The 23,328-nt window shown below is 47.5% G+C and overlaps 1 protein-coding gene across 1 annotated transcript in view; it reads left to right on the top strand.

Annotated features, from left to right (window-relative positions):
• Nucleotides 1–12,568: 12,568 nt before the first annotated feature.
• The window catches only part of SLC6A13 (solute carrier family 6 member 13), a gene marked incomplete at its 5' end in the record, with an annotated part of 31,169 nt that continues 20,409 nt past the window's right edge, over nucleotides 12,569–23,328 (top strand). The window contains 2 exons of the mRNA XM_082636083.1: nucleotides 12,569–12,770; nucleotides 21,897–22,031. Coding sequence (XP_082492209.1) covers nucleotides 12,569–12,770; nucleotides 21,897–22,031 — 337 coding nt within the window. The remainder of the gene's footprint in view (nucleotides 12,771–21,896; nucleotides 22,032–23,328) is intronic.

The following is a 23,328-nucleotide window of genomic DNA, read 5'->3' as shown; positions in this document are numbered from 1 at the left end:
GAATCTGTCTGCCTACCTCACACAGTCCCTGTGAGCCAGACGCTGCATCAGATTCACACTGCAGTGCCCGAGAAAGGAAGCGCAATGGAGCTCACTCTGTTCACGTTAGATTTTTTTTTTTTTTTTTTTTTGCGGTACACGGGCCTCTCACTGTTGTGGCCTCTCCCGTTACGGAGCACAGGCTCCGGACGCACAGGCTCAGTGGCCATGGCTTACGGGCCCAGCCGCTCCGCGGCAAGTGGGATCTTCCCGGACCGGGGCACGAACCCGTGTCCCCTGCATCAGCAGGCGGACTCTCAACCACTGTGCCACCAGGGGAGCCCTCACGTTAGATTGAAAAGGAAAAGTATGATGGCTTTGTTTCTCTCATGTTCGTGAGAAGAAAAGCAGTAACTTTTTTCACTTGGGCTAAACGTTTATAAGACCGCCGCAATTTGGGATAATCATAACTGCTTTCTGGCATTCAGGAGAACAAACATTTTCTCTTCTTAGAGAAACAGAAACCTCCAAATCTCATCAAGTCTATTTCTAGTGTTCTGAGTTCCCTGATCTTACTGGTAGTTCTCTTCTGAACACACTCCAAATTGTTCATATCCCTTTTAATGTCTATGCAAAGCGTTCTTTTAATCTTTAAGTCACAATTCTGGATGAAGAAATCAGGTTTCCTTGAATTTTTTAATTCATAAGACTCACAGTATGCGTAATTAAGAGGCTTTGCAAATTTGTTTCCTCTCTGTACGTTTTTCTTTTTTCCTCTGTAGCCTCAGGCTTTTGGAGGCTGTCAGCAAAAATTGTACTATTTTCCATTCCCGAGCTCCATTCACAGATACGGAAATGGGAGGATTCCCTCATCACGGAAATGACTCTTATCTTTCCCATTCATCCTGAGAGTTCCTATTTTTTAGTTCCTAGGGATGGGTAAGGCAGCTTAGTAAATTGATTTCTTGGTATGTGGTAAGAAAGGGTAAGGCGAGAGAGGAGACTGGAAGCAGAATTCAGAGTTTGAAAGTATCTCATCCCAGGTTTGTAAACTAATAATAATTCCTTTCCAAGGTAATAAGGTAATAAGACTGTCATCTCTGCTACTGACAGGCAATTCCTGTACATTCACTTGACTATGGCAACTTTACCCCTCAGCAGAGCGTGGGTCAGGGCTAGCCGTGTGTGTTTGCTTTGCATTTCTTCTTCTTTTTTTAATTTAATATTTATTTATGTATTTGGCTGTGCCGGGTCTTAGTTGCGGCACATGGGATCTTCGTTGACACGTGTGAGATCTTCATTGAGGCGTGCGGGATCTTTTAGTTGCGGCATGCAGGACCTTAGTTGTGGCATGCGGGATCTAGTTCCCTGACCAGGGATCGAACCCTGTGTCCCCTGCATTGGAAGGCAGATTCTTAACCACTGGACCACCAGGGAAGTCCCCTACTGCTCTAGGTTCTATGGATATCTATCTATCTATCTATCTATCTACCTGTCTATCTAGATCTAGGTAGATCTACTAAATCATGTCTTAGTATTATATAGTCTTAAGATTTCCAGGCATCCTAATATCAGTTTTTCCAAGCTTCTGCTGCCAGTAGGGTAGGATTGGGTTAGCCAAAAAGTTTGTTTGGGTTTTCCATAAGATGGTACAGAAAAACCCAAATGAACTTTGTGGCCAACCCAGTATCTAAATTATTCCTCAAAGATGGCTAATCTTTGTGTGAAAAATGTGTCTGGGAAATATTATGTGTGAATAGCTAAGTTCTCTCTTTCTCTTTCTAAGGTTTTTCTGATTTATGAGATGGCTGCCATTGTGCAGGGGTATCGAGGCTATGCAGACAGTGAGTGGACGGGTGGGGGGAGAAGCGGGTGGTGTTCTGAGTTCACACAAAATCCCCAGTTTCCAAGGTATTTCTTTTCTAAGCTGTATTTTTCCACAGTTGTATCTGCACTCTCTCTGGTTTGCAGAGAGGGGAGGAAAGAGGGAAAATTTGTTTTAATCTAAAGAATAGGGATCTGATAACTAAGGTTTAGATGAAGGGAACCTAGATAAAAAGTAGTGTTAAAATATTTTGATGGGGGGGGACTTCCCTGGTGGCACAGTGGTTAAGAATCCGCCTGCCAATGCAGGGGACACGGGTTCAAGCCCTGGTCCTGGAAGATCCCACATGCCGCAGAGCAACTAAGCCTGTGCACCATAACTACTGAGCCTGTGCTCTAGAGCTCGCGAGCCACAACTGCTGAGCCCGCGTGCTGCAACTACTGAAGCCCACTTGCCTAGAGCCCATGCTCTGCAACAAGTGAAGCCACCACAATGAGAAGTCCATGCACCACAGCAAAGAGTGGCCCCCGCTCGCCAGCTAGAGAAAGCCCGCGCGCAGCAATGAAGACCCAACGCAGCCAAAAACAAGAACCTTTTGATGGGGTTAGAGAAGAAGGTGGAATGAAATGTGAAAAATTCTGGGCCCATGTAACAGAAATTGAGGTATAGAATGCTTTCTCTTTTCTCCTCTTTTTTCAAGTCATTCCTTTCCAAGTGACCAACAGGCAGTGCCTTGATGGTTACTAAAAGCAGCTGAGGCTCAATCCCCATCAGCCGCAGGCTCTGGTCCAAAGAGCAGACTGTGAGAACAAGGCAGCAGGAGGGGCGGCGGCTCTGGGGCAGAATAAGGGGGCTGTGAAAACCGGAGTGGAGAGCCCACAGGGTGAAACTCCTTCCAGCAGGCCTGCTCCAGGGAGACAGGAAGGAAACCCACAGCTGTCATGGGGGGAGAATCCCACGGGTACCAAGAAAGGGTGGAAAAAGAATGAGTAGTGAACGACCCACGTTCAAATGGTACAAGGGGAATTCACATTCTGTTGCTTCATTAAAGTACCAGCATCGCTCACAGAGCAGAAAGCCAGCACGATTCCTCTCGAATTCATGTTTTAAAAATGCCCTCAGGCTCAAATTACTACACAAGATGGTGTTTTTGTGAACTGGGGAAGCTGCGTGCAGGGCTAGATCTAGGTTTTCTAGGACCTGAAGTTTAGTCAATTGTGGAGACCCTCCTTAAGCAAAATGGTGCATAATTAAGAATTCAAAATTAGCCATGGGATTGGAAGGCACCCTATGCAAGGGAGGGGCCGTGAAGCTCAAGCTTTATTAACTTCACTAACGTTCGTTAACGATGTATCGCCCTCTGCTGGGTGAAGCGGGAGGGTCTGCGCGAGGCCTGAGCTCAAATCCTAACTGTGTATCTTAGTAGGTTTGGAATCTTGGGCAATTTGGTTCTCCTTTCAGAAGCTCGGTTTCTTACCTATAAATCAGGGATGATGCCAGTCCTCCTGGGTTGTCAATAAAGACTAAGGAAAAAGTATGTTGAAGTGCCCAGCACAGGGCCATCACTGCAATATGGATGGCTTTCTATGGTGCTGCGTTTCGGTGGGTACAGCTCTTGATGAAGAGGTGAACGCTACTTACTGCAGTCATTATCTACAGTGCTAATTCTTGGAGACTGAGAAAAATATCTTCAGTTCATTCAAATGTTTCAAGTATCTGCTGAATGTCCTGAGTGCGCTGAGACGTTTCTGTATTCGGGACGACGCAGTGTACTGCCTTAGAGAAGCTCATTCTAGTGGCGCTAGGTCTGGACTTTACTCCCTGCTCCTCAGAACTGGGACAGTGATACCTCTTGGAACGACTGGAGTTACTGGGAGACAGACTGGGGGCAGGTCAGGGAGATGCGGAATGAGCAGACCGTCTCTTTTTTCTATCACAGCCTGAGATCAGCTGTGGAAGATTCAGAGCCAAAGGGAAACCAAGAGATGACCCAGTCTCTCTCTTATCCCACGTGTGAAAAACGGGGGGCCTGAGGGGTGGAATGGATAGCCCAAGGCCGTCAGATCCAGGACTGAATGGTGGCTTCTGCCTCTAGGATATCCACTGTTTTCATCACACCGAAATGCGCTCTTGCCTCATTTTCCATTTATACCCTTTCTTTCTGCCTTTCCCCCCACATGGGTCACCTTGCAGAGCTCACTGCCCTGCTCCAATAGTCACTTCTTCAGGCTTCTGCCTGGTAGTCCGCTGGTGTGTACAGAGGGTTCCTCAATTGCTGAAATCGTCATCGCTGGAAACCAAGAACTGAGTCAGCAACTCAGAGCCACCGCTGGAGCGAACACAGCCCAGCGCGTCAGCAGGACACGGCTTGGGGGAGTCAGGAGGACGTCTTGGATGCTCCAGCCTGACGGGGATGTTTAACGCCTGGAGAGCATCCAGAGAAGAGAGAAGGGAACAGTGGGTGGGGTAAGAAATAAGGCCTCTTAGGAAAGATGAAAGGGTTTGTGATTATTTATCTTGGATAGGAAAAAGCTGAGAGTGGGTTTCAAAAAGAGTTTGAAATATAAGACCAGCTGTAGTACATCTTCCCTGAGGACAGAATGAGAGATAGGGAGCAGCAGCCGGAGGGTTTAGGCTGCAGAGATTTCCAACGTTAGTTCCAGCTCCACGCCCAGCGGAGTCATCCAAGGAGCCTTAAAAAACCTCAGTGTCCAAGCTACACATCAGGCTCTGGCGCCCAGTCTTTAGGGTTGGGAGCCAGGCATCAGTCACTTTTTCACGTTTCCCTGGTGATTACAGCGGCAGCCACGGCTGCGAACATAGGCTCAGGGTGAAGGTAAAACGCCTAATTGCTAAGGATCGTGTGATTTGGGAGGGGGACGTGGAGTGGGGGATGTGACCTGACCTTCCTCCTTTCAAATGACGTCAGCGGATAATAGACTCAGCTCTGTGGGTGTTTAGGACAAAGTCTGAGAGCCAGGTTTCGACGTGGGAACTTCTTCAGATGCAGTAGCTCCAACCCTGGTTGTGCATTAACAGCACCTCGTGGGGCTCAGAAAGTACGAGAGATCTGGACCCCAACCTGGAGATACTGGCTCAGAAGCTCTTAGGCTGGGCCCAGGCTATAAATTATACATAAGTTATGGACAATATGTATATGTAGCCAGCTAGCTAGACAGCTGTGCACAGGTACACTCAGCTCTCTATAAATTATACAGCTCGACAGTGAGTTTGCTGCAGTCCGTGATGGGAATCACTTTCCAGGGAAGCATCACGTGCTCCCGGGTTAGCTGCCCCTCCCCTCGGCAGGCGCTCTGTGAAAAGCACTGCATGTATGACAGCAATGAGCTGCATGATGCCTGGGGAGAAGCGCATGCTCACCCCCGCCTCCCCCTTCCTCAGTTTTCACATGCACATCCCACCCCGGGGTGGGAGCCTGACACGGATCAATCGGCAGGTGTGTCCAGCACCATGGTGTTCCTTGGAATAGAGAAAACTAAGCTTTTTCCCTTAAGGAGTTCACAAACTCCCGCAATGGAACCAGTTAGAGAGCAACCCAGGAAGGACTAAGGGCTGAATTAAATGCACAGAAGGTTGGCTGAGGGCGGGGTGGGGGCAGCTGAGAGCTGCGTGGAGGGTGTGGGGTGTGAGCTGGGTCTTGAAGCGCCAGGAGGGGGTTGGAGGAGGGAGGCCCGTGAGACAGGAGCAAACGGGGTACGTCGAGGAAAAGAGTTTTACTAGAGGGGGAGGTGGGGTGGGTGGGACCAGATTACCACGTGTGTGGCCATCAGCCATGACGTAAGGACCCTTAACAAAGCAGGTGACCACTGGAGCAGGTGGGATGCTAGTGAAAAGGAGCGTCAGCAACGCAGGGGCAAGTACTTGGCACGACAACTGTCAGGACCTCATCATCTTTTTAAAAAAGTTTTTTTTTAAGTTAATTCTGGACTTACAGAAACGTTGCAAAAATAGTACAGAGAGTTTCCATATACCCATCACCCATCTTCCCCTCACGTTAACAAATCACGTAACTATTGCGTCGTTTGTCAGGATATTACCACCGGTAGAGTAGGATTAAACTAAACGTAAGACCTCTTTACGTCGACATCCCTCTCTGTTCTGGCATCCCATCCAGGACTCCACCCAGGACCCACGCTGCACTCAGTTGTAATTTCCCCTTAGTCCCCTGTCCTGAAGAGTTAGTGGTCAGTTATTTTGCCCAGTGTCCCTCACTTTGGGTTTGTCTTATGTTTTCTCATGAGTGAAGTACATTTTTGGCAAGACTACCACAGAACCGTTGTGTCCTTCTTAGTAATTGTCTGACACGGTTCAGGATGTGGATATTGATGTCTTGTTACCTCGGTCACTCGGTTCAGGTGGCTTCTGCCACCTCTACTGCCTTCTGCTTTCTCTACTGTGAAGTTCCTATCTTTCCTTGTAGTTAATAAATATCTTGGAGGAAATACTTTGGAACTGTGTAAACTCTGTCCCTCTCAAACTTTTACCCACTGATTTTAGCATTCATTGGTGGATCTTGTCTACAACAGTTATCATGGTGAAATTTGTCTAGGGCTGATTTTCAATTTCTCTCTTTCCTTCTGCATTTATTAGTTGGAATTCCACTGTACGGAAGGGCTGACCTTCCTCCCCCCATTTATTTATATAATGGATTATGTATTTATTTTAGTGTGAACTCGTGAATGTATTTTATTCTTTGGGGTTAAAATTCAGGACCAGCGTCATTCACTTTTTTGCTCAAATTGTTCCAGTTTTAGCAAACCATGATTTGTTGTTTAGTTTATTCCGCTTGCTCCTTTCTTCCCTTTTGGTGTGATCTTTGAAAAGAGATTAAAAAGGTCAACAGGGATCAGAGAGGTCCCTCACCCCTGTGGTTAAACGGAACTATGCCCATTAATTTACAGGATCTCCCGAGGAGAGGACCGCCCCCGCAGGCCACTTCCTTGGCCAACCCATTCCAATGTTGAAACCAAAGCTGCTTGGAAAAATCCTTTCTGAAACGAATCATGCTCCTTTAAAAATTTATTTGCTCTTGTTCCACTCCTAGGAGAGACCAAAAAAAATTGTTGGGAGACTAGATCATGGCATGCTGGCAGTTAAAAAACCCAGGGTCGGGCTTCCCTGGTGGCGCAGTGGTTGAGAGTCCGCCTGCCGATGCAGGGGACACGGGTTCGTGCCCCGGTCCGGGAAGATCCCACATGCCGCGGAGCAGCTGGGCCCGTGAGCCATGGCCGCTGAGCCTGCACGTCCGGAGCCTGTGCTCCGCAACGGGAGAGGCCACAACAGTGAGAGGCCCGCGTACCGCAAAAAACAAAAACAAAACCAAAAACAACCCAGGGTCAATTTGATAGAAACCAAGGCCTCCTAGCCTGCTTCTCCAGGGTCTGCCTTGTTTCGTAGATACTGCTCTGGGAGGAAAGACTCCAGTCACCCTCACTAACGATCTCAAGCGCGTCTTGAAACTTAGCAGCCTCTTGAGAAGGGAGCCTTGAATGCTGATTCAAGCACTGTTTCCAGTTCTCAGACCCTGCACCCAGGAGACCCAAAGATGCTAGTGACCCGAGGGAGGCAAGGCTTGTCCTCCCGGACTTGCGCTCGACCCCAGACAGCGTTGTGAGGAACTGTCGTGTGCACTCATCTATCAGGGTTCTCACACTTCTTTAAGCTTAGTCAGCCTAGGCAGGGCAAAAGACCTACCGCATCGCTCCTGCTTTATAGAGAAAAAGAAATTGGAGAGGAATAAAGCTTTGGAGAGGAGCGAAGTAGCAATCAACATGGTAACATGGCAGCAGTTATGCAAAAATAATAGGATCAACAAGAAAAACCAGACGTTGCCTAGTACAAGAGCAGCAACTCAGAACTGACTCAGACTTATCCCACTGATCCTGGACACTGGGATCCCAGAGGCTCCCCTGCGTCAGGACACAGGAAGGCTGTGAAGCATCGCCAACAGCTGCGCGGCATCCGGCTTCTCAGAAGACCTCGGTAAACCTCAGTTATCCGGTAACTTTAGATTACAAATGCCAGGTCATTAGTAAGTACGGCTCACTGATAAGTAAGGATGGAAGTTAATTGCTTTTGAAGACGGGCTTTTTTGCATGAGTTTGCAGCCTCTCTCAGGGCACCCTTGTTGTCTATTGCTTCACACACTTAAATTAGATGGATGGATGGTGGAGGGGAGAGGGAAGGGACGGCAGAAACTTTAAGAATAATCATCTCCACGAGGCTCCTTGGGTGCTTTCAGGACGTGCTTCTGCGCCCTAGATGGGGGATGGGGGGTGAGAGGGATAGAAGCTGCCTTAGAGTCTCCGATTTACCCTCCTTACCGGCACATCTGTACGATCCCACTCAGTCACCCCTCATACCCCCCGACTCATTCCTTCTGTCTGGCAGGACCCCCCTTTGCTCAGGGGTCTCTCAGTCCCGTCCCCTTCAGGAAACTTCCTTGCTCACCGCGAATACTTTCTTAAGGGTAAATCAGGGCTTGCTGTGTGTTAGGCCCTTTACGTACACTCAGATCTCCTGAAACCTACCACAACTTTGCAAGGTAAGGAATATTCTCCTCTTTCCTTCTTTTTTTTAAATTTTTATTTTTTATTGAAGTATAGTTGATTTACAATGTTTCAGGTGTACAGCAAAACAATTTGGCTACACATACACATGTGTATCTATTCTTTTTCAGATTCTTTTCCCTTATAGGTTATTACAAGACATTGAGGGACTTCTCTGGTGGTGCGGTGGTTCAGACTCCATGCTCCCAATGCAGGGGTCCTGGGTTCGATCCCTGGTCAGGGAAGTAGATCCCACATGCATGCCGCAGCTAAGAGTTCGCATGCCATAACTAAGGAGCCCATGTGCCGCAACTAAGGAGCCCTCTGCCGCAACTAAGACCCGGTGCAACCAAATTAATTAATTAATTAATTTAATTAAAGAAAAAAGAACACTTAAAAAAAAAAGATATTGAGTATAGTTCCCTGTGCTATACAGTAGGTCCTTGTTGGTTACCTATTTTATATATAGTAGTGTATATCTGTTAATCCCAAACTCCTAATTTATCCCTCCCTCTCCCCTTTCCCCTTTGGTAACTGTAAGTTTGTTCTCTGTGTCTGTGAATCTGTTTCTGTTTTGTAGGTAAGTTCATTTGTATCATATTTTAGATTTAGGATATAAGTGATAGCCTATGGTAGTTGTCTTTCTCTGTCTGACTTACTTCACTTAGTATGATCACCTCCAGGTCCATTCGCTTCTCCTCTTTCTATAGGTGAGAAAATCGGACTCTTGGAAGTTGGACACCTTGTTCACGGCCTCAGCCTGGGAAGGGATAGGAGCAGGACCCAGACCCTGGACCACGGGGCCTTGGAGCCCGAGCAGGCTCCACATGCACTCTGTGCATCCGCCCCGGTGGGGCTGGGGCTATGATGACTCCACCCTCCACTGTCCTCTTCCCCATCTGTCAGCTCTTGTGCCATGATGGGGGTAGGACTTTGCTTTGCTGTGAACCTTGGCACTTCCTTTTCTGTGTTGGTGGAGACAATTATTTTAAAAATCAATTCTAGCACATTATTTAAAAATTCAAACAATACTAAAGCTTAAAAAGCAGAAGTGAAAAAGGTCTCTTTACTTCCTCTCCTGACCCCAACCCTACTCTCCAAATGTAGCTACTAATAACCGTACGGCGAATATTTCTTCAGACTTTTCTATATGCAGATAAGTGCAAGTGCGCTCGTGCACGTGCGTGCACGTGTGTGTGTGTGTGTGTGTTTGGGAAGTTTTTCTAACTGTCCAGAGTTCTGTAATCTACATATCTTTATTCTAAATCACTGTCTATTCCAAATCCTAAGCTGCAAAAGGGTAAGATGAATATGTGTTTAATTAACCTACACAGCACTTGACCAAAGAAAGGCCTACTTTTGGAGGGTTCATAGGGGCACTTGCACTGGAGAGAGGGGTGGAAGGCAGGACCCCTCGACAGACACCCGAGGCCACCAAGGAGGAGAGTGCACTGCCCACCAGCTCACACGTGCTGGCATGACCTGTGGGTGTGCACAGAATCACTCGTGTGTGTCTGTCTGTGTGTGTGTGTGTGAGTGTGCGGGGCGGAGCGGAGGGGAGGGGAGGAGAGCAGGGGACGGAGGGCGGAATGTGGGCGGGGTCAAGTTTAGAATTACAAGTGCCAGAGGAGTGGGAACCACACTTTAAATAGCCAGCACCTCCCTGTCCCCCTGGATAGCTCTTCTCCCCTCTGACAGGACCTCTGGTAGCAACTACACTAAGGTTGGTGCTGTTTTCTTCTCTTTTTCTCCTGCTTCTGGGTCTCAGACTGTAGGCGGGTAGGATTCATGGGACCTATAATCAAAGGGTTTTTGGATCCTCTCCTAGAAACTATGACATTTATGTGTGATATGCAAAGACTATATGCTATTTTCTTGACTTTCTGAAACTTCAGTGGCTGCTGATTTAAGGGCCAATGTGGTTTGGAGAAAGAGAACCCCAGATGGAGAGGAAAGACGTTTGGGTTTACTTCTGAGAAAATCAAGGCTCTCTTTTCTGAGACAAAATTGAAAGTTGAAAGAACATAAAACTTTTGACAGGATTAAAAGAAAATAAAAATTTGAGTGCCTGTTATACTGTGAAGTGCATATATGTATATATATCTCCTCATTTAATCTTCATGGCTGAGTGTATCCTGTCACCCTCGCTTTTACAGATGAACAAACTGAGGCTCAGAGTAATTAATTCACTTCCTTGAAGTCGTGTGGTCTCTGGGGCAGAGCTATGATTTGAACCCAGGCTTGTCCTTCAATTGCACAATGCTGCCTCTGAGGACTGGTACCCAGTGCGGCTAAGGGACCCAGGGGTCCCTAGGGGTCTGTTCTTCTAGGGTCTGGGGGAATGGAGGAGTGAGGGAGATGGTGCTTTATCATTGGAAGACATCCATCAGCCCCAGAACCTGCACAAGACATGAGGAGACCTTCCCAAAAGGACTGGGGAAGCTTCTGAGGGCCAGCTGCTTGGGTTTCTCCTTCTTAACCCACAGTCTTTGAAGCCCATTCATTTATCAAATACGCAATATGTTCCTGACCTCCCTCTGACTTTCTGGATCCCTCTGGGAACCCCGCTGGGCAGGCAGAGCCACAGGAGAATCTGTGGCCAGTTGGGCTCCTGCGAGAAAGTGGTGTTCACATGAACTTTTCTTGGGGAGTAGAAAGAAGTGCGTGTCCCCACTTCTCCAGAGAGGGGGCCGCCGTATACAGTCGGGGATGCTTACACAAGACCCACCAGCCAGTATGACTGAGGGAGGTAAGTGAACAAGCAAGGCAGCGTGGGGTCAGGTCCCGGCTGTGCCACACGGCTGCACCCGTGTCACCCAGCCTCTCTGAACTGCAGCTTCCTGCTTACAAAGCAGAGGGAATACTGCTCACATCTCAGAGCTGTGTGGATTGAATGAAATAACTGTATGTAAAGCACTTAGTCTACAGTAGTTGTTCACTGAACGTGGGCCACATCCAATCTCATCCTCAATCCCAGTACGAGTCTAGGAAAGGGCCAGGAAGGGTGTAGCACTACGGCTCTGTATTCATTTTATGTTGTCTTCTCTACTTAATAGAGCTGTGCACTGGCCACCACCAAAAAAGAAAAAGAGCCCAGAGTTTGGGACTTCCCTGGTGGTCCAGTGGTTAAGACTCTGTGCTCCCAGTCGGGGACGGGGGCACGGGTTCGATCCCTGGTCGTGGAACTGAGATCCCCCATGCCGTATGGTGCAGCCGGAAAAAAAAAAAGGAGCCCATGGTTCATCTTTGTCTCACGTTGCTCTCAGATAGCGATGGGGGGAAGGTCAGCTCATCTTACTCAGAGTGCTTGGTCCCACTCAACCACTCTCACCCCCTTGCAGGGATCCAAAAATACTGGCATTTATTTTCCTATTACAAAATAAAACATGTTCTTCGATGAAAATGTAGAAAATATAGATAAGGAAAACATGCCTATAGCCCATCCACTGGTGGATATCCTAATCTTCATGCATACGAATGCTTTATAAGGTATTTTCCCAGCATAATCATGTCATGTGTGCTATTTCCTAACTTTTCACTTCACACATTGTGAACTTTTCATTTCACTACACTTTCTTCTGCAACACAATTTTTCATGGTTATATAGTAGTCCATCGTACGTGCCATAATTTATTAACCTATTTACCATTTTTGAACATTTATATACTTTCCAATACTTGGCTGTTATAAACAATGAACTTCCTCAGTGCTGAATCTTTACCAACCATGACAATTATTTCTTTAAGGTAAATTCCCAAAAGGGAAATTGGTGACTTTGAGGGTACATTCAACTCCTATCCTTGTGACTCTCCCAGTACATGGAATGGAGAAACTGAGGCACATGCTAATGCAGACGAAGCTGGCTGTAGGGTGGAAGGGAGAACTCCGACAACCTGGGGCACGTGAACACCCCGTGTCCACAAGCCCCACCCAAGGAACCTTCTAGGGGAGCAGTGTCTGTGGCTCAGGGTCAGCACTTTCTTCCTGACACATGAAAGGAATATATACTCTCAGCAGCTGTTACCCAGCCTTTACCAGCAAGAGATGCTAAGGAGGACGTGGATCTGCGGACAGGAGTAGGATTCATCTCTTCCAGGGCTCTATTCCCTCGGGAAGTTCCTGGCAAAGGAAGGGGGCGGCTTTCCTTCCAGGCTTCCCAGCAGTAACGGAGCGCCCTGCTTGTTTTCCAGGTGGAATGGATAGCAGGGTCTCGAGCACAACCAGTAATGGAGAGACAAAACCAGTGTGCCCAGGCATGGAAAAGGCGGAGGAGGCTGGCGCCCTGCAGCGGGGCCAGTGGAGCAACAAGATGGAGTTCGTGCTGTCCGTGGCCGGGGAGATCATCGGGCTGGGCAACGTCTGGAGGTTTCCCTACCTCTGCTACAAAAACGGGGGAGGTGAGACCCACTGCGTCACCCTCGGCCCCCCAAGGCTGTCTCCATCTCATGCACTTACTGCCTTCTGGGGAGTCCCATGGACGCAGAGGACACTGGAGTTGGAAAGACCCTTAGAAGCTGCTCAGGGCACTGCAGGAGAGACACCTAGACAGAGGGGCGACTTCCTGGGGGTTCCCTATTGTGGCTTCAGAGAAACATGGGTATAGGCTGGGAACCAGACGCATGGGAGTTTGGATTCTGCCTCTACTACTTACTGCCTGTAATCTCGGGCAAGCCTTACCTTGGGAGCTCAGGTAAATGCTGTAAACGGAGATAGTTCCACCTGCCCTTCAAGGCTGTTGTAACGCGTAGGGGTCACGTGTGCAAAGGGCCTAATGAGCGGTAGCTATGCTGAAGAGGATGTCGGCACCCAACTGTCCCATGAGGTCTCGAGACTCCGTAGCCGTGGCTTCCTGTCCTCCCCCGGCTCTGTGACATGTGTCCCCCCATGTGTCACCTTTGATACCAGTGGCTCTTCCTTTAAGATTTTCCCACTGAAATGTGTGTGGGGGGAGCACGAACTCTAACTCTGTCCTGGGTCTTTCCTGCCTCTCATTCTCCGCCATCCCAAGCGCCGCAGCCACTCCGCTGCCCCTGTTGCTGGTCACTTTCCCACCAGGGACCCTCCTTCACGTGCTCCTGGGCCTCTGGGGAGCCCCCGAGGGATTTCCCAGGTGCTGAAGGGCTCCGGCCGAGCAGTGGGCTCGGAAGGTCCCCTCGTTGGCGGGTAGAGCTTCGCGGGGCTGGGCTCCCAGGGCTGGTTTCACGGGAGGCTGCAGCCTGCGCTAGAGGACGGGCAACGCCAAGGTGGGTCACGGGGACAGGCCGACGGGGTGGGAGTTCTGTGGGCCACGAGGCCTGGAGGGAACCCTAATGCCACACCTACCCCTCCGTGGGGTGTGGGAGCCTCCGTGTGGGAGCCCAGTCTCAGTGGTTTGGGGGAGAGAAAGCCCACGACGCAGGGTGGAAGAGGGAGCGTGGGGAGGGGGCGAGCACACAGACGCCCTGAGCCCAGAGTCTTACTCTCAGGATTGTGGCAACCGGGGACTGGCCCCGGGCTTGGAGGTTAACTTGTATTTTTCCAGAGGGGTGGGAAGGGGCCGATGCGTTCCGGCTCCACGAGACTTCCTGGCCGGCAGCCTGAAGCCGCGGGACTTTGCTCGGCTGGCATCGCGAGAGAAGGAGGGAGGTCCCGACCCAGCCCCGGACCCTCCGCCGGCTTGTTGAGGCATTTAGGCCTGAGGGCGGAGGGACGGGGCTTGTCCAGGGAGGAGGAGGAGGAGTCTGGGGGCGAAGCCGGGCCTTGGGGCTCTGTGTCTGGAGCCCGGTAACCAGCTTAGCTCCTCACGTGGCAGCGAGGTCGGGAGGTGAGCCGCTTTCCCCAAGCCTCTCAGGAATGGGGTGAGGGTGGCTGGGGAATTAGCAGGAGTGGCACGAAGAGGTGGGAGAGGGGTGCCAGGCCTGGTGCCAGCCACTGGGCTGAGGAGGGGAAGGGGCGGGGAGCAGGGCCTGGGCAGGGCACACGGGGTCGTGCTGTCGCGGGGAGGCCTGCGTCTGAGCTCCGCCTCGGGGCTCTGTGTGGGTTTGTGCGGCCCGGGGAGGTGGGGCCGTGTCTCGGGGGGAAAGGCAGGCCGGGAGCAAGCGTGTCCACGGCCCTGGTTCCGCGCGTGGGTGCTTCGGGGGGAGCAGAGGCAGGAGGGTGGCCACCTCGTGCCCCGGAAGAGCCTGCCCTCCAGCACGCCGGTCCCCACGAGCCGCTTCGGGGCTCATGGAACGGTCCGCACAATCCTTAGGCCACCACCCCGGTCTCTTCCCCGATAGGGCACAAGGCCTCAGGCTTCCTCTTCTCTTTCCCTGATGGACAACGGCAGCTGGAGGAAGTGCTCGGAGGGGCTCTGGGGCCGAGGCCGATGCCCGGGTTTGCTCTGAAGGGCATGAGTCACCCAGGGCCGCCGGGTGGACACGCGGGAGGCGCCCCTGCCAGCGTGAAGGGGACAGACCCGGGACCCGTGTGGCCTGTAGAGGGACCCAGACAGGCCCGCCTTTCCGGGTTTTGGTGTTCCCAGAGGCTCACCCTTTCTGTCCCCTTTACCCTCTCGTCCCCTCCCCCCAGAGCACGGGTCCCACACTTCATCTCGTCACCTTCTCGTCTCTTTGTCAAGAGGGGACGGAGGCCTCCTTATGACAGGACCCTTCGCTGCCGACATGGGGAGGGGGGTGGGGAGGACGCAGACCGTCTAGGTTGGTTTGACCCCATCCTCCTGCTTTAGTGATTTTATTTAAACCCGTGGTTCTCGGATGGGGGCTTGGACTCCTGGGGGTGAGAGGGACGTTCTGAGCAGCTTCTGCAGGAGGGTGCTGGGGTCACGGGCTGAACCACGCGGGGTCACGTGTGTTATCAGCCTGCTTTTTCTGGGCCCTTTCTTGAACTTCATAGCTGTAAATAGCCGCTTTTGTGCTTGTCTGGGGGGATAAACTCGGGACTTTATTATCATTAATGTTTGTTTGGTGGGGAAGTCGGGGAGGAAAACGTCCCCAAAGTGTAATTTCAGTTCCAAACTAAAAATATAAGTGATATCTTCTTCGGTTCCTTCCAGCTTTAACGTTTGGTAGATCCTAATAGAAGTGAGTCCCAGAGCAGGGAAAAGGCTGAGACAAGCATATGATAGAGGAACAGGGAAACGGTGAAACACTGTAGTCGAAAACCAGAGATGCTGAGAAAGTGATACCAAGAAGCCTGTCTAAAATCAGCATCCATCAGGAGACGGGTGCAGGGGGTGCCTGCCTCAGCCACCTCCTAGATAAGCGCCCTCCCTGCCGTCCAGGCCTTGTGCCCAGTCCACCCCGAGCACCTGCCTGCCCCCCTCCCCATGGCTTTCTACAGTCAGGCCAACCAAGCCCGGACTGTGTCACCCAACAACAGTGACTTACTGTGGACCCACCACCTGCCAGGAATTATTCCGTGTTGTTGTGATAATCTATAAATAAAAATTGTCTGTCTGTGAGAGACAGATAATAAACAATAAACACAGTAAACAAGAAAATTACATAGCATATCAGAAGTCCCTGAGTGCTACAGGAGGGGGACTGGGGGCGACCACACCGAAAACATTAGAGTAAAGTCTTGCCAGGGAGTGAGAGCCGGCCACGTGGATATTAGGGGGAAAGTGCTCCAGGCAGAGGAAACAGAGGTGTTAATGGCCCTAAAGCAGGAGTTTGGCTGGCGTGTCTGGGGAGCCACAGGAGGGGAGTCACTTGGTGGAGGCAGGTCACCCAGGGCTTGTCAGCCACTGTGAGACTCTGGCTTTCCCTCCAGTGATGGGGAGGCAGGGCAGGGGTTTGAGCAGAGGGGCCAGTCTTACACTTGCACGTTGTCTGGTTGCTGTGTTGAGAACTGATTGCAAGCGACTAAGGGCGGAAGCAGACTGGTTACAAGACTAAGAATCTTGGAGTCTCCTTGATGTCCTTCTTTCTCACATAACTGTTGGCTGTACCCAAATACCCAAGTCCTGGCGGCTTCAGAACCTGGGCCTTCAGCCGGAAGCTCTCCAGCTCCCTGGACCCCGGCTACCAGCAGACTGAGTTGCCCAACACCCAGGCTGCCTGGGGCTGGAGACCCCTGTGAGGCTACAGCAGAATGTACCACAGCTGGACCTCTCACAGCCGGGATCTTAGAGGAAAGGGCCATAGCCAAGTAAAGCCCACCTCTGGATGTCAGGGAGAGAGAGCATGGGGACACCAATGTCAAGGGCATTAGATGGCCCCTGTTTGCCTTGAGGCTGTCCGTAGATATACTAAAGAACGAAGAGAAACAAGGAGCGTTTTTCTTCCTGTAAGAGTCACGGTTATTTTATGAGTACGTGACAATTGGTCACCACTTTTAGTTAATGAAGCAATGCCAAGTATTGGTCCAGTGGTGTTGATTACAGCATGTAATGTTCATGCATGTTCACTGCTGTGTTGCTCATGTGGCATATCGTCAGTTTGTCTTAAAAAAATGTCACCTGGAGCATTACAGGTGACGCCACAGAATGTGTTCCTATTGAGAAGGGTGTCCAGCAGAATGATTCCTTGGGGAATTCCATGGGGAAAAATGCCAGGACATTTTAGAATTTGGACAAGGAGACTAAACGGGGGATTTGGGGGAGCAGGTAACTGTGACTCCATCCTCCGTCTCCAGGAGTGGCTCCATCTTTGAGGGGTGGTGACTGGGGCTTGGGTGGGGAAAGAGGCAGTGCCCCAGGACTCCCTGGTGGGCACCTGGGTCCCTCCTGGGCGCTATCTCTTCCCTAACTCCCTCCCCGGTTTTGGGGCCAGTGACTCGGCCTGGCGGGTGTGGACCTTGTCCCCTCTGGCCAACTGCCCAGGAGCTCAAGGAGGCAGAGGGGGAGGGGCTCAGACTGACCACCGGACCCAGTGTGGTTAAACATTGGCTCGGTTCATGGGGGAAGAGCAGGTGGCACAAAGATGGGGAGGAGGGGCTTGAGCCAGGCTGAAAACTCTCCCCCTGCCCCCTGTCTTCTCTCTCTCTCTCTCTCTCTCTCTCTCTCTGCAATGTTTCCCGCTCCCAGCAGGACTGTTCATATCAGCTACTGGGTTCTCTCTTCCCTAATTTCCCCTTCCTGCCCAACAAGCCTTGGAATGATTTATCTGCTCATGTGCCTGAATTGTTTACGATCTTTCTTTGCCCTTGTGGTCACCAAGCGTTTCCTTCAGTGCCTGAATTATGGATGCGTGGACTACAAGCCAGAGGCAAAGAGCTGGAGAAGCCTATTCCCCACTAACTTTTGTTTTAGCAATTTTATGACGGTATAATTGGCTTACAACAACTTGCACACATTTGAAGTGTACTGTTTGATACGTTTCGACATAGGTACACACCCTTGAAACCATCACCACTGTCAAGATAATGAATGTATCCATCACTCCCCCAAATTTCCTCCTTCCCTTTCTCCAACCCCTGACCTCTGCTACCCCATCCCAATGCAACCAAAAACCTGTTTTGTTTTTTAAAAATATAACTATTTTCCAGCTTTGTTGATATATTATGGATAGTAAGTTTAAGATGTAGAACATGATGATTTAATACATGTATATATTGCAAAATGATTACCACAATAAGGTTAGTTAACACCTTCATTCCTTCATATAATTCCCTTTTTTTTTTGTGGTGGTGATAACACTTAAGATCTACTCTCTTAAGAACTTTCAACTATATAAGACAGTATAGTTCACTGCAGCCACCATGCTGTATGTTACATCCCCAGAAATTGTTTATCTTATAACGAAGTTTGTACCCTTTGACCAACGTCTCCGCATTTCTCACACCCCCCAGCCTCTGGTAACCACCATTCTACTCTCTGCCTCCATGAATTCCACACGTAAGAGAGGACATGCAGTATGTACTTCCTCTATCTGACTTATTTCACTTAGTGTAATACCCTTGAGGTCCATCCATGTGGTTGCAAAATGCAGAATTTCCTTCTTTTTTTATGGCTGGATAATATTCCATTACACATACAGCATTTTCTTTATCCATGCATCTGTTGAGGGACACTTAGGCCGTTTCCAGGCCTAGTTTCCCGGGTGGTTTCCAAACTATACAGTAGTTTGCATTTCTTATAATTTTCTATAAGTGGAATCATGCAGTATATACTTTACGTGGCTTCTTTCACTCAGCATAATTACTTTGAGATTCATCCATCTTTTTCATGTCTCAGTAGTTCCTTTCTTGTTATGACTGCGTAGTATTCCATTATATGGATATACTACAATTTATCTCTTCTCCTGTTGATGGACATTTGGGTTGTTGCCAGGTTTTAGCTATTACAGATGAAACTGCTAAGGACTTTTGTGTACAAATCTTTGTATAAACATATGCTTTCATCTCCTTTGAGTGAACACTTAAGTGTGGAATGGCGGGATTATATGATAGGTGCACTTTTAACTTTTTAAGAAACTGCCAAACACTTTTCTAACACGGTTGTACCATTTTTACGTTCCTGCCAGCAGCGTATCCGAGTGCCAGCTTTTCCACCACTTTACCAATACTTGGTCTGTCTTTTTAATTTTAACTTTTCTAATTGGTGTGAACATTATCTCATTGTCACTTAAATTTATATTGATTAATGATGTTGAACATCTTTTCATGTGCTTATTTGCAGCCCACATATCTTATTTGGTGAAAACCTGTTCAAATCTTTTGACCATTAAAAAAAAATAGGTCGTTTGTTTTCTTACTATTGAATTTTGAGACTTCTTTATATATTCTGGATACAAGTCCTTTATCAGATGTGCATTTTGCAGTTTTTTTCCTCATTCTGTCTTATATTTTTCCTTTGCTTAACAGTGTCTTTTGAAGAGCAGAAGTTTCAAATTCTGATGAAGTGCAGTTTATGAATTTATTCTTTTATGACTCATGTTTTTGATGTCACATGAAAGAAATCTTTGCTTAACCCAAGGTCTCATATATTTTCTTCTAGAAGTTTTATAGTTTCAGGTTTTACATTTAGGTCTACAATCCATTTTGGGTTAATATTTGTATAAAATGAAGGTATGGATTGAAATTCATTTTTTGTGTGTATGTATATCTACTTTTTCTAGCATCGTTTATTAAAAAGACTATCCTTTCTCCAATGAATTGCCTTTACACCTTTGTCAAAAATCAGTTGTCCAAATGTGCATGGCCCTGTTGCTGGACTCTATTCTGTTCTGTCGATCTATTTATTTTGACACCAAAACCACACTGTTTTAATCACTGTATCTTTATAATAATATGAAAATAAAGTAGAGGTAAGCCTAAAACTTAATTCTTCTTTTTCAGAGTTGTTTGGCTATTTTAGGTTCTTTGCGTTTTCATATGAACTTTAGAATCCGTTTGTCAGTTTCTACAAAAAAGTCTGCTGCGATTTTGATTGGGATTACAGTGAATCTATTGATTAATTTGGGAAGAACTGACATCTTAATAATACCGAGTCTTCTGACCCATGAACATGGTATGCCTCACCATTTATTTAGGTCTTCTTTAATTGCTCTCAGCAATGTTTTGGAGTTATGAGTGTACACATCTTTTGTCACATTTATTCCTAAGTAGTTCATCTCTTTGACGCCGCTATAATGGTATTATTTGTTAAATTGTAATTTATAATTGCTTGCCGCTAGTAGAAGAAATGCAATTGATTTTTTATGCTGACCTTATATCTTGTAACCTCACTAAATTAACTTATTTATTCCAGAAGCTCTTTGGTACATTCTGAGGGATTTTTGTTCTTTTCTTTTTAAATACACTTTATTGAGGCATGACTAATGTACAAAAAGCTGTACACATTTAATGTGTACCACTTGATGAGTTTGGAGGTAAACATGTACTTGTGAAACCATCACCACAAACAGTGTCGTAAACATACCCATCACGTCCAAAAGTTTCCTTCTGTCCTCTGTTTTTCACTTTAATTTTTTGTGTGTGATAAGAACACAACATAAGATTTACCTTCTTAGCACAATTTTAAGAAAACAATTCAATGTTGTTCACTATGGGCACTATGGTTACAGTGGATCTCTAGGATTCATTCATTCATTCTGCAAAACTGAAACTTTATACCCTTTGACCGACATCGCCCTGTTTCCCGCTTCCTCAGACCCTGGTAATCACCATTCTACTTTCTGATTCTATGAGTTTGACTATTTTAAATTCCAACGGATTTTCTACATAGGCGATCGTGTCATTTGCAAGTAAAGCAGTTTTATTTCTTCTTTTCTGATCTGAATAACTTTTGATTCCTTTTATTGCCTTCTTGCCTTGACTAGAATCAATATTGATGGAACCAATGTTGAATAAAAGTGGTAAGAAATAGTAAGACTGGACACCCTTGTCTTGCTCTCGACCTTAGGGGTTAAGCAGTCTTTCACCATTAAGTATGATGTTATCTGTAGGTGTTTTGTAGATGCCCTTTATTCCTTCTATTCATCATTTGCTGAGAGTTTTTTTTAAAATCAGAAATGGCTGTTAGATTTGGTCAAATACTTTTCTGCATTTATTGAAATGATTATATGGTTTTTCTTTTTAAATTTATTAATATGATCCACTGATTTTTTTTTGAATGTTAAAACAACTTTGTATTCCAGGGATAAACTCCACTATGTATTACTTTTTTTAATATATTGTTGGATATATATTGTTAGATATCTAAAATTTTGTTTAGAATTTTGCATCTGTGTTCATGAAAGTTTGATCTATAGTTTTCTTTTCTTGTCTTTATCTACTTTTGTTATCAGAGTAATGCTAGCTTCATAGAATGAGTTGGAAAGAATTGCTTCTAAATTTTCTGCAAGGGTTTGTATAGAATTGGTGTCATTTCTTAAGTTTTTGGAATGTTCCCAGCCTTGCGTGAGCACCATCAGGCTCTATCTTCTTGAGGGATTCTTTCCTCTCCTTGGGTAGTGTCCTCACACGCATGTGCTGACCAGCACTCAAGCTCGTAGGGGACCCTCTGCAGACAGTTGGGTCTCTCTGTGCACGTCTCTCCCCCTGGGACTCTATCCTGTGAACTCCCCTGCCCAGCTGCCAGCAGATAGAGGTCTATGGTGGAGCAAATGCCAGCATTTCTGGCATCAGTAGACTTGTCTCAGGCAGTGACTGTGAAAACAGAAGCAGAAAGGATTACTAAGGGAAATCTGATTTCAGTCTGCTAAAAGCCCCTCTCTAACATTGAGAGCAGTCATTTCCTTGACAGAAATTATAGACTGTGGGCTGTGGGAATGCTCCTGGATATCTGTGACTCAATGAGCTGCTTCTGTGGCCACAAGCTATGTGTTATTTAGGCAGCAACTGAAGCTGATGGGGAGCAAACCTTGGAAGGTATGGATGGAAACTTCAGAGTGAAGAAAGTGACTGGCTAGGTCCTAAGTAACTTGGTGACACCTGATCTCTGCCGTGGTTCCAGACATCTAGACAGATGTCCCCGCCGTTTTGCGCAGTCCCCATCCCCGGGATTCTGACTGGAAGCATGGGGTGGTAATGGGGGGAGATGACCGTGGACCACGAGGAGGCTAGTGCCGCATAATGGACAGCCTGTTTCCCACCCGCAGGTGCCTTTTTCATCCCCTACTTCATCTTCCTCTTTACCTGTGGCATTCCTGTCTTTCTCCTGGAGACAGCGCTGGGCCAGTACACCAGCCAGGGGGGCATCACAGCCTGGAGGAAGATCTGCCCCATCTTTGAGGGTGAGTAGCTCTGTGCCCGACTCCAGAGTCTCTGCACTAGTGGTTATAAACCTTGTTTGGAATAACTGGGTGGTTTATCAACAGTGCTGATGCAGATAAGACTCTGTGTCTTTATGTTAAACCTTCCACCGTGGGCCCAAGACTGAATTACTGCCAGGGAATTCCCTAAAAAGAGAATTTTAATAAGAAAAAAATGTCATTAATAATTCTACCATCTTTGGAATTCTCTGGCGGTCCACTGGTTAGGACTCTGTGCTTTCGCTGCCAGGGGCCCAGGTTCAATCCCTGGTCGAGGAACTAAGTAAGATCCCACAAGTTGCGTGGCATGGCCAAATAAATAAATAAATAGATAAAATTTTTACATAGCTCAGGGAGATCAGCTTGGTGCTTTGTGACCACCTAGAGGGGTGGGATAGGGAGGGTGGGAGGGAGACACAAGAGGGTGGAGATACGGGGATATATGTATATGTATTATAGCTGATTCAACTTGTTATAAAGCAGAAACTAACATACCATTGTCAAGCAATTATACTCCAGTAAAGATGTTAAAAAATTTTTTTTAATTCTACCATCTTGACACAATAGCTATTTAAAACTTAGGACGTTTTATTTCAATATTTCTCTCTATATAGGATGTTCTTTAAGATTCCATTTTGAAACAATGATATGTTCACAGAAAGTTGCAAAAGTAGCCCAGAGAGGTCACGTGTACATTTCACCCAGTGACATTTTCATTTTCCTCAATGGTAAAAATCTTATATAGAACAATATCAAAACCTGGAAATGGACATTGGTACAATCCGCAGACCTTATTCGGATTGCACCCGTTTCCATGCACTTGCTTGTGTGTGTGTGTGTGTGTGTGTGTGCGTATAATTCTGTGTAGTCCTATCACTTGTGTTGACTCGTGCAAACACCACCGCTATTCCATGACCACAGAGATCTCCATCCTGCTGCCCCCGCATAGTCACAGTAACCCTTCCCCTCCCCACCCCTATAACCTCTGACAGCCACTAACGTGCTCCCTATCTCTATAATTTTGTCATTTGGGGAATGTTATATAAATGGAATCATACAGTATGTGACCTTTTGAGACTGGCTTTTTCACTCGGCATGATGCCCTTGAGATCCACCCAGATTGCTCTTGTATCGACAGTTCATTCCTTTTTGTTACGGAGCAGTATTCTGTGGTGTGGATGGTTGTCCTATGGTTTATTTAACCATTCGCCCACTGAAGAACATTTGGGTTGTTTCCAGTTTGGAGAGGTTTACTTCATTATTTCTTTCTCTCTATGTA

Source organism: Mesoplodon mirus (genome assembly GCF_964341445.2).
Source record: "Mesoplodon mirus genome assembly, chromosome: 11".
NCBI lineage: Eukaryota > Metazoa > Chordata > Mammalia > Artiodactyla > Ziphiidae > Mesoplodon > Mesoplodon mirus.
The sequence above is the reverse complement of the archived record's forward strand: the minus strand, read 5'-3'. Positions and strand labels throughout refer to the sequence as shown.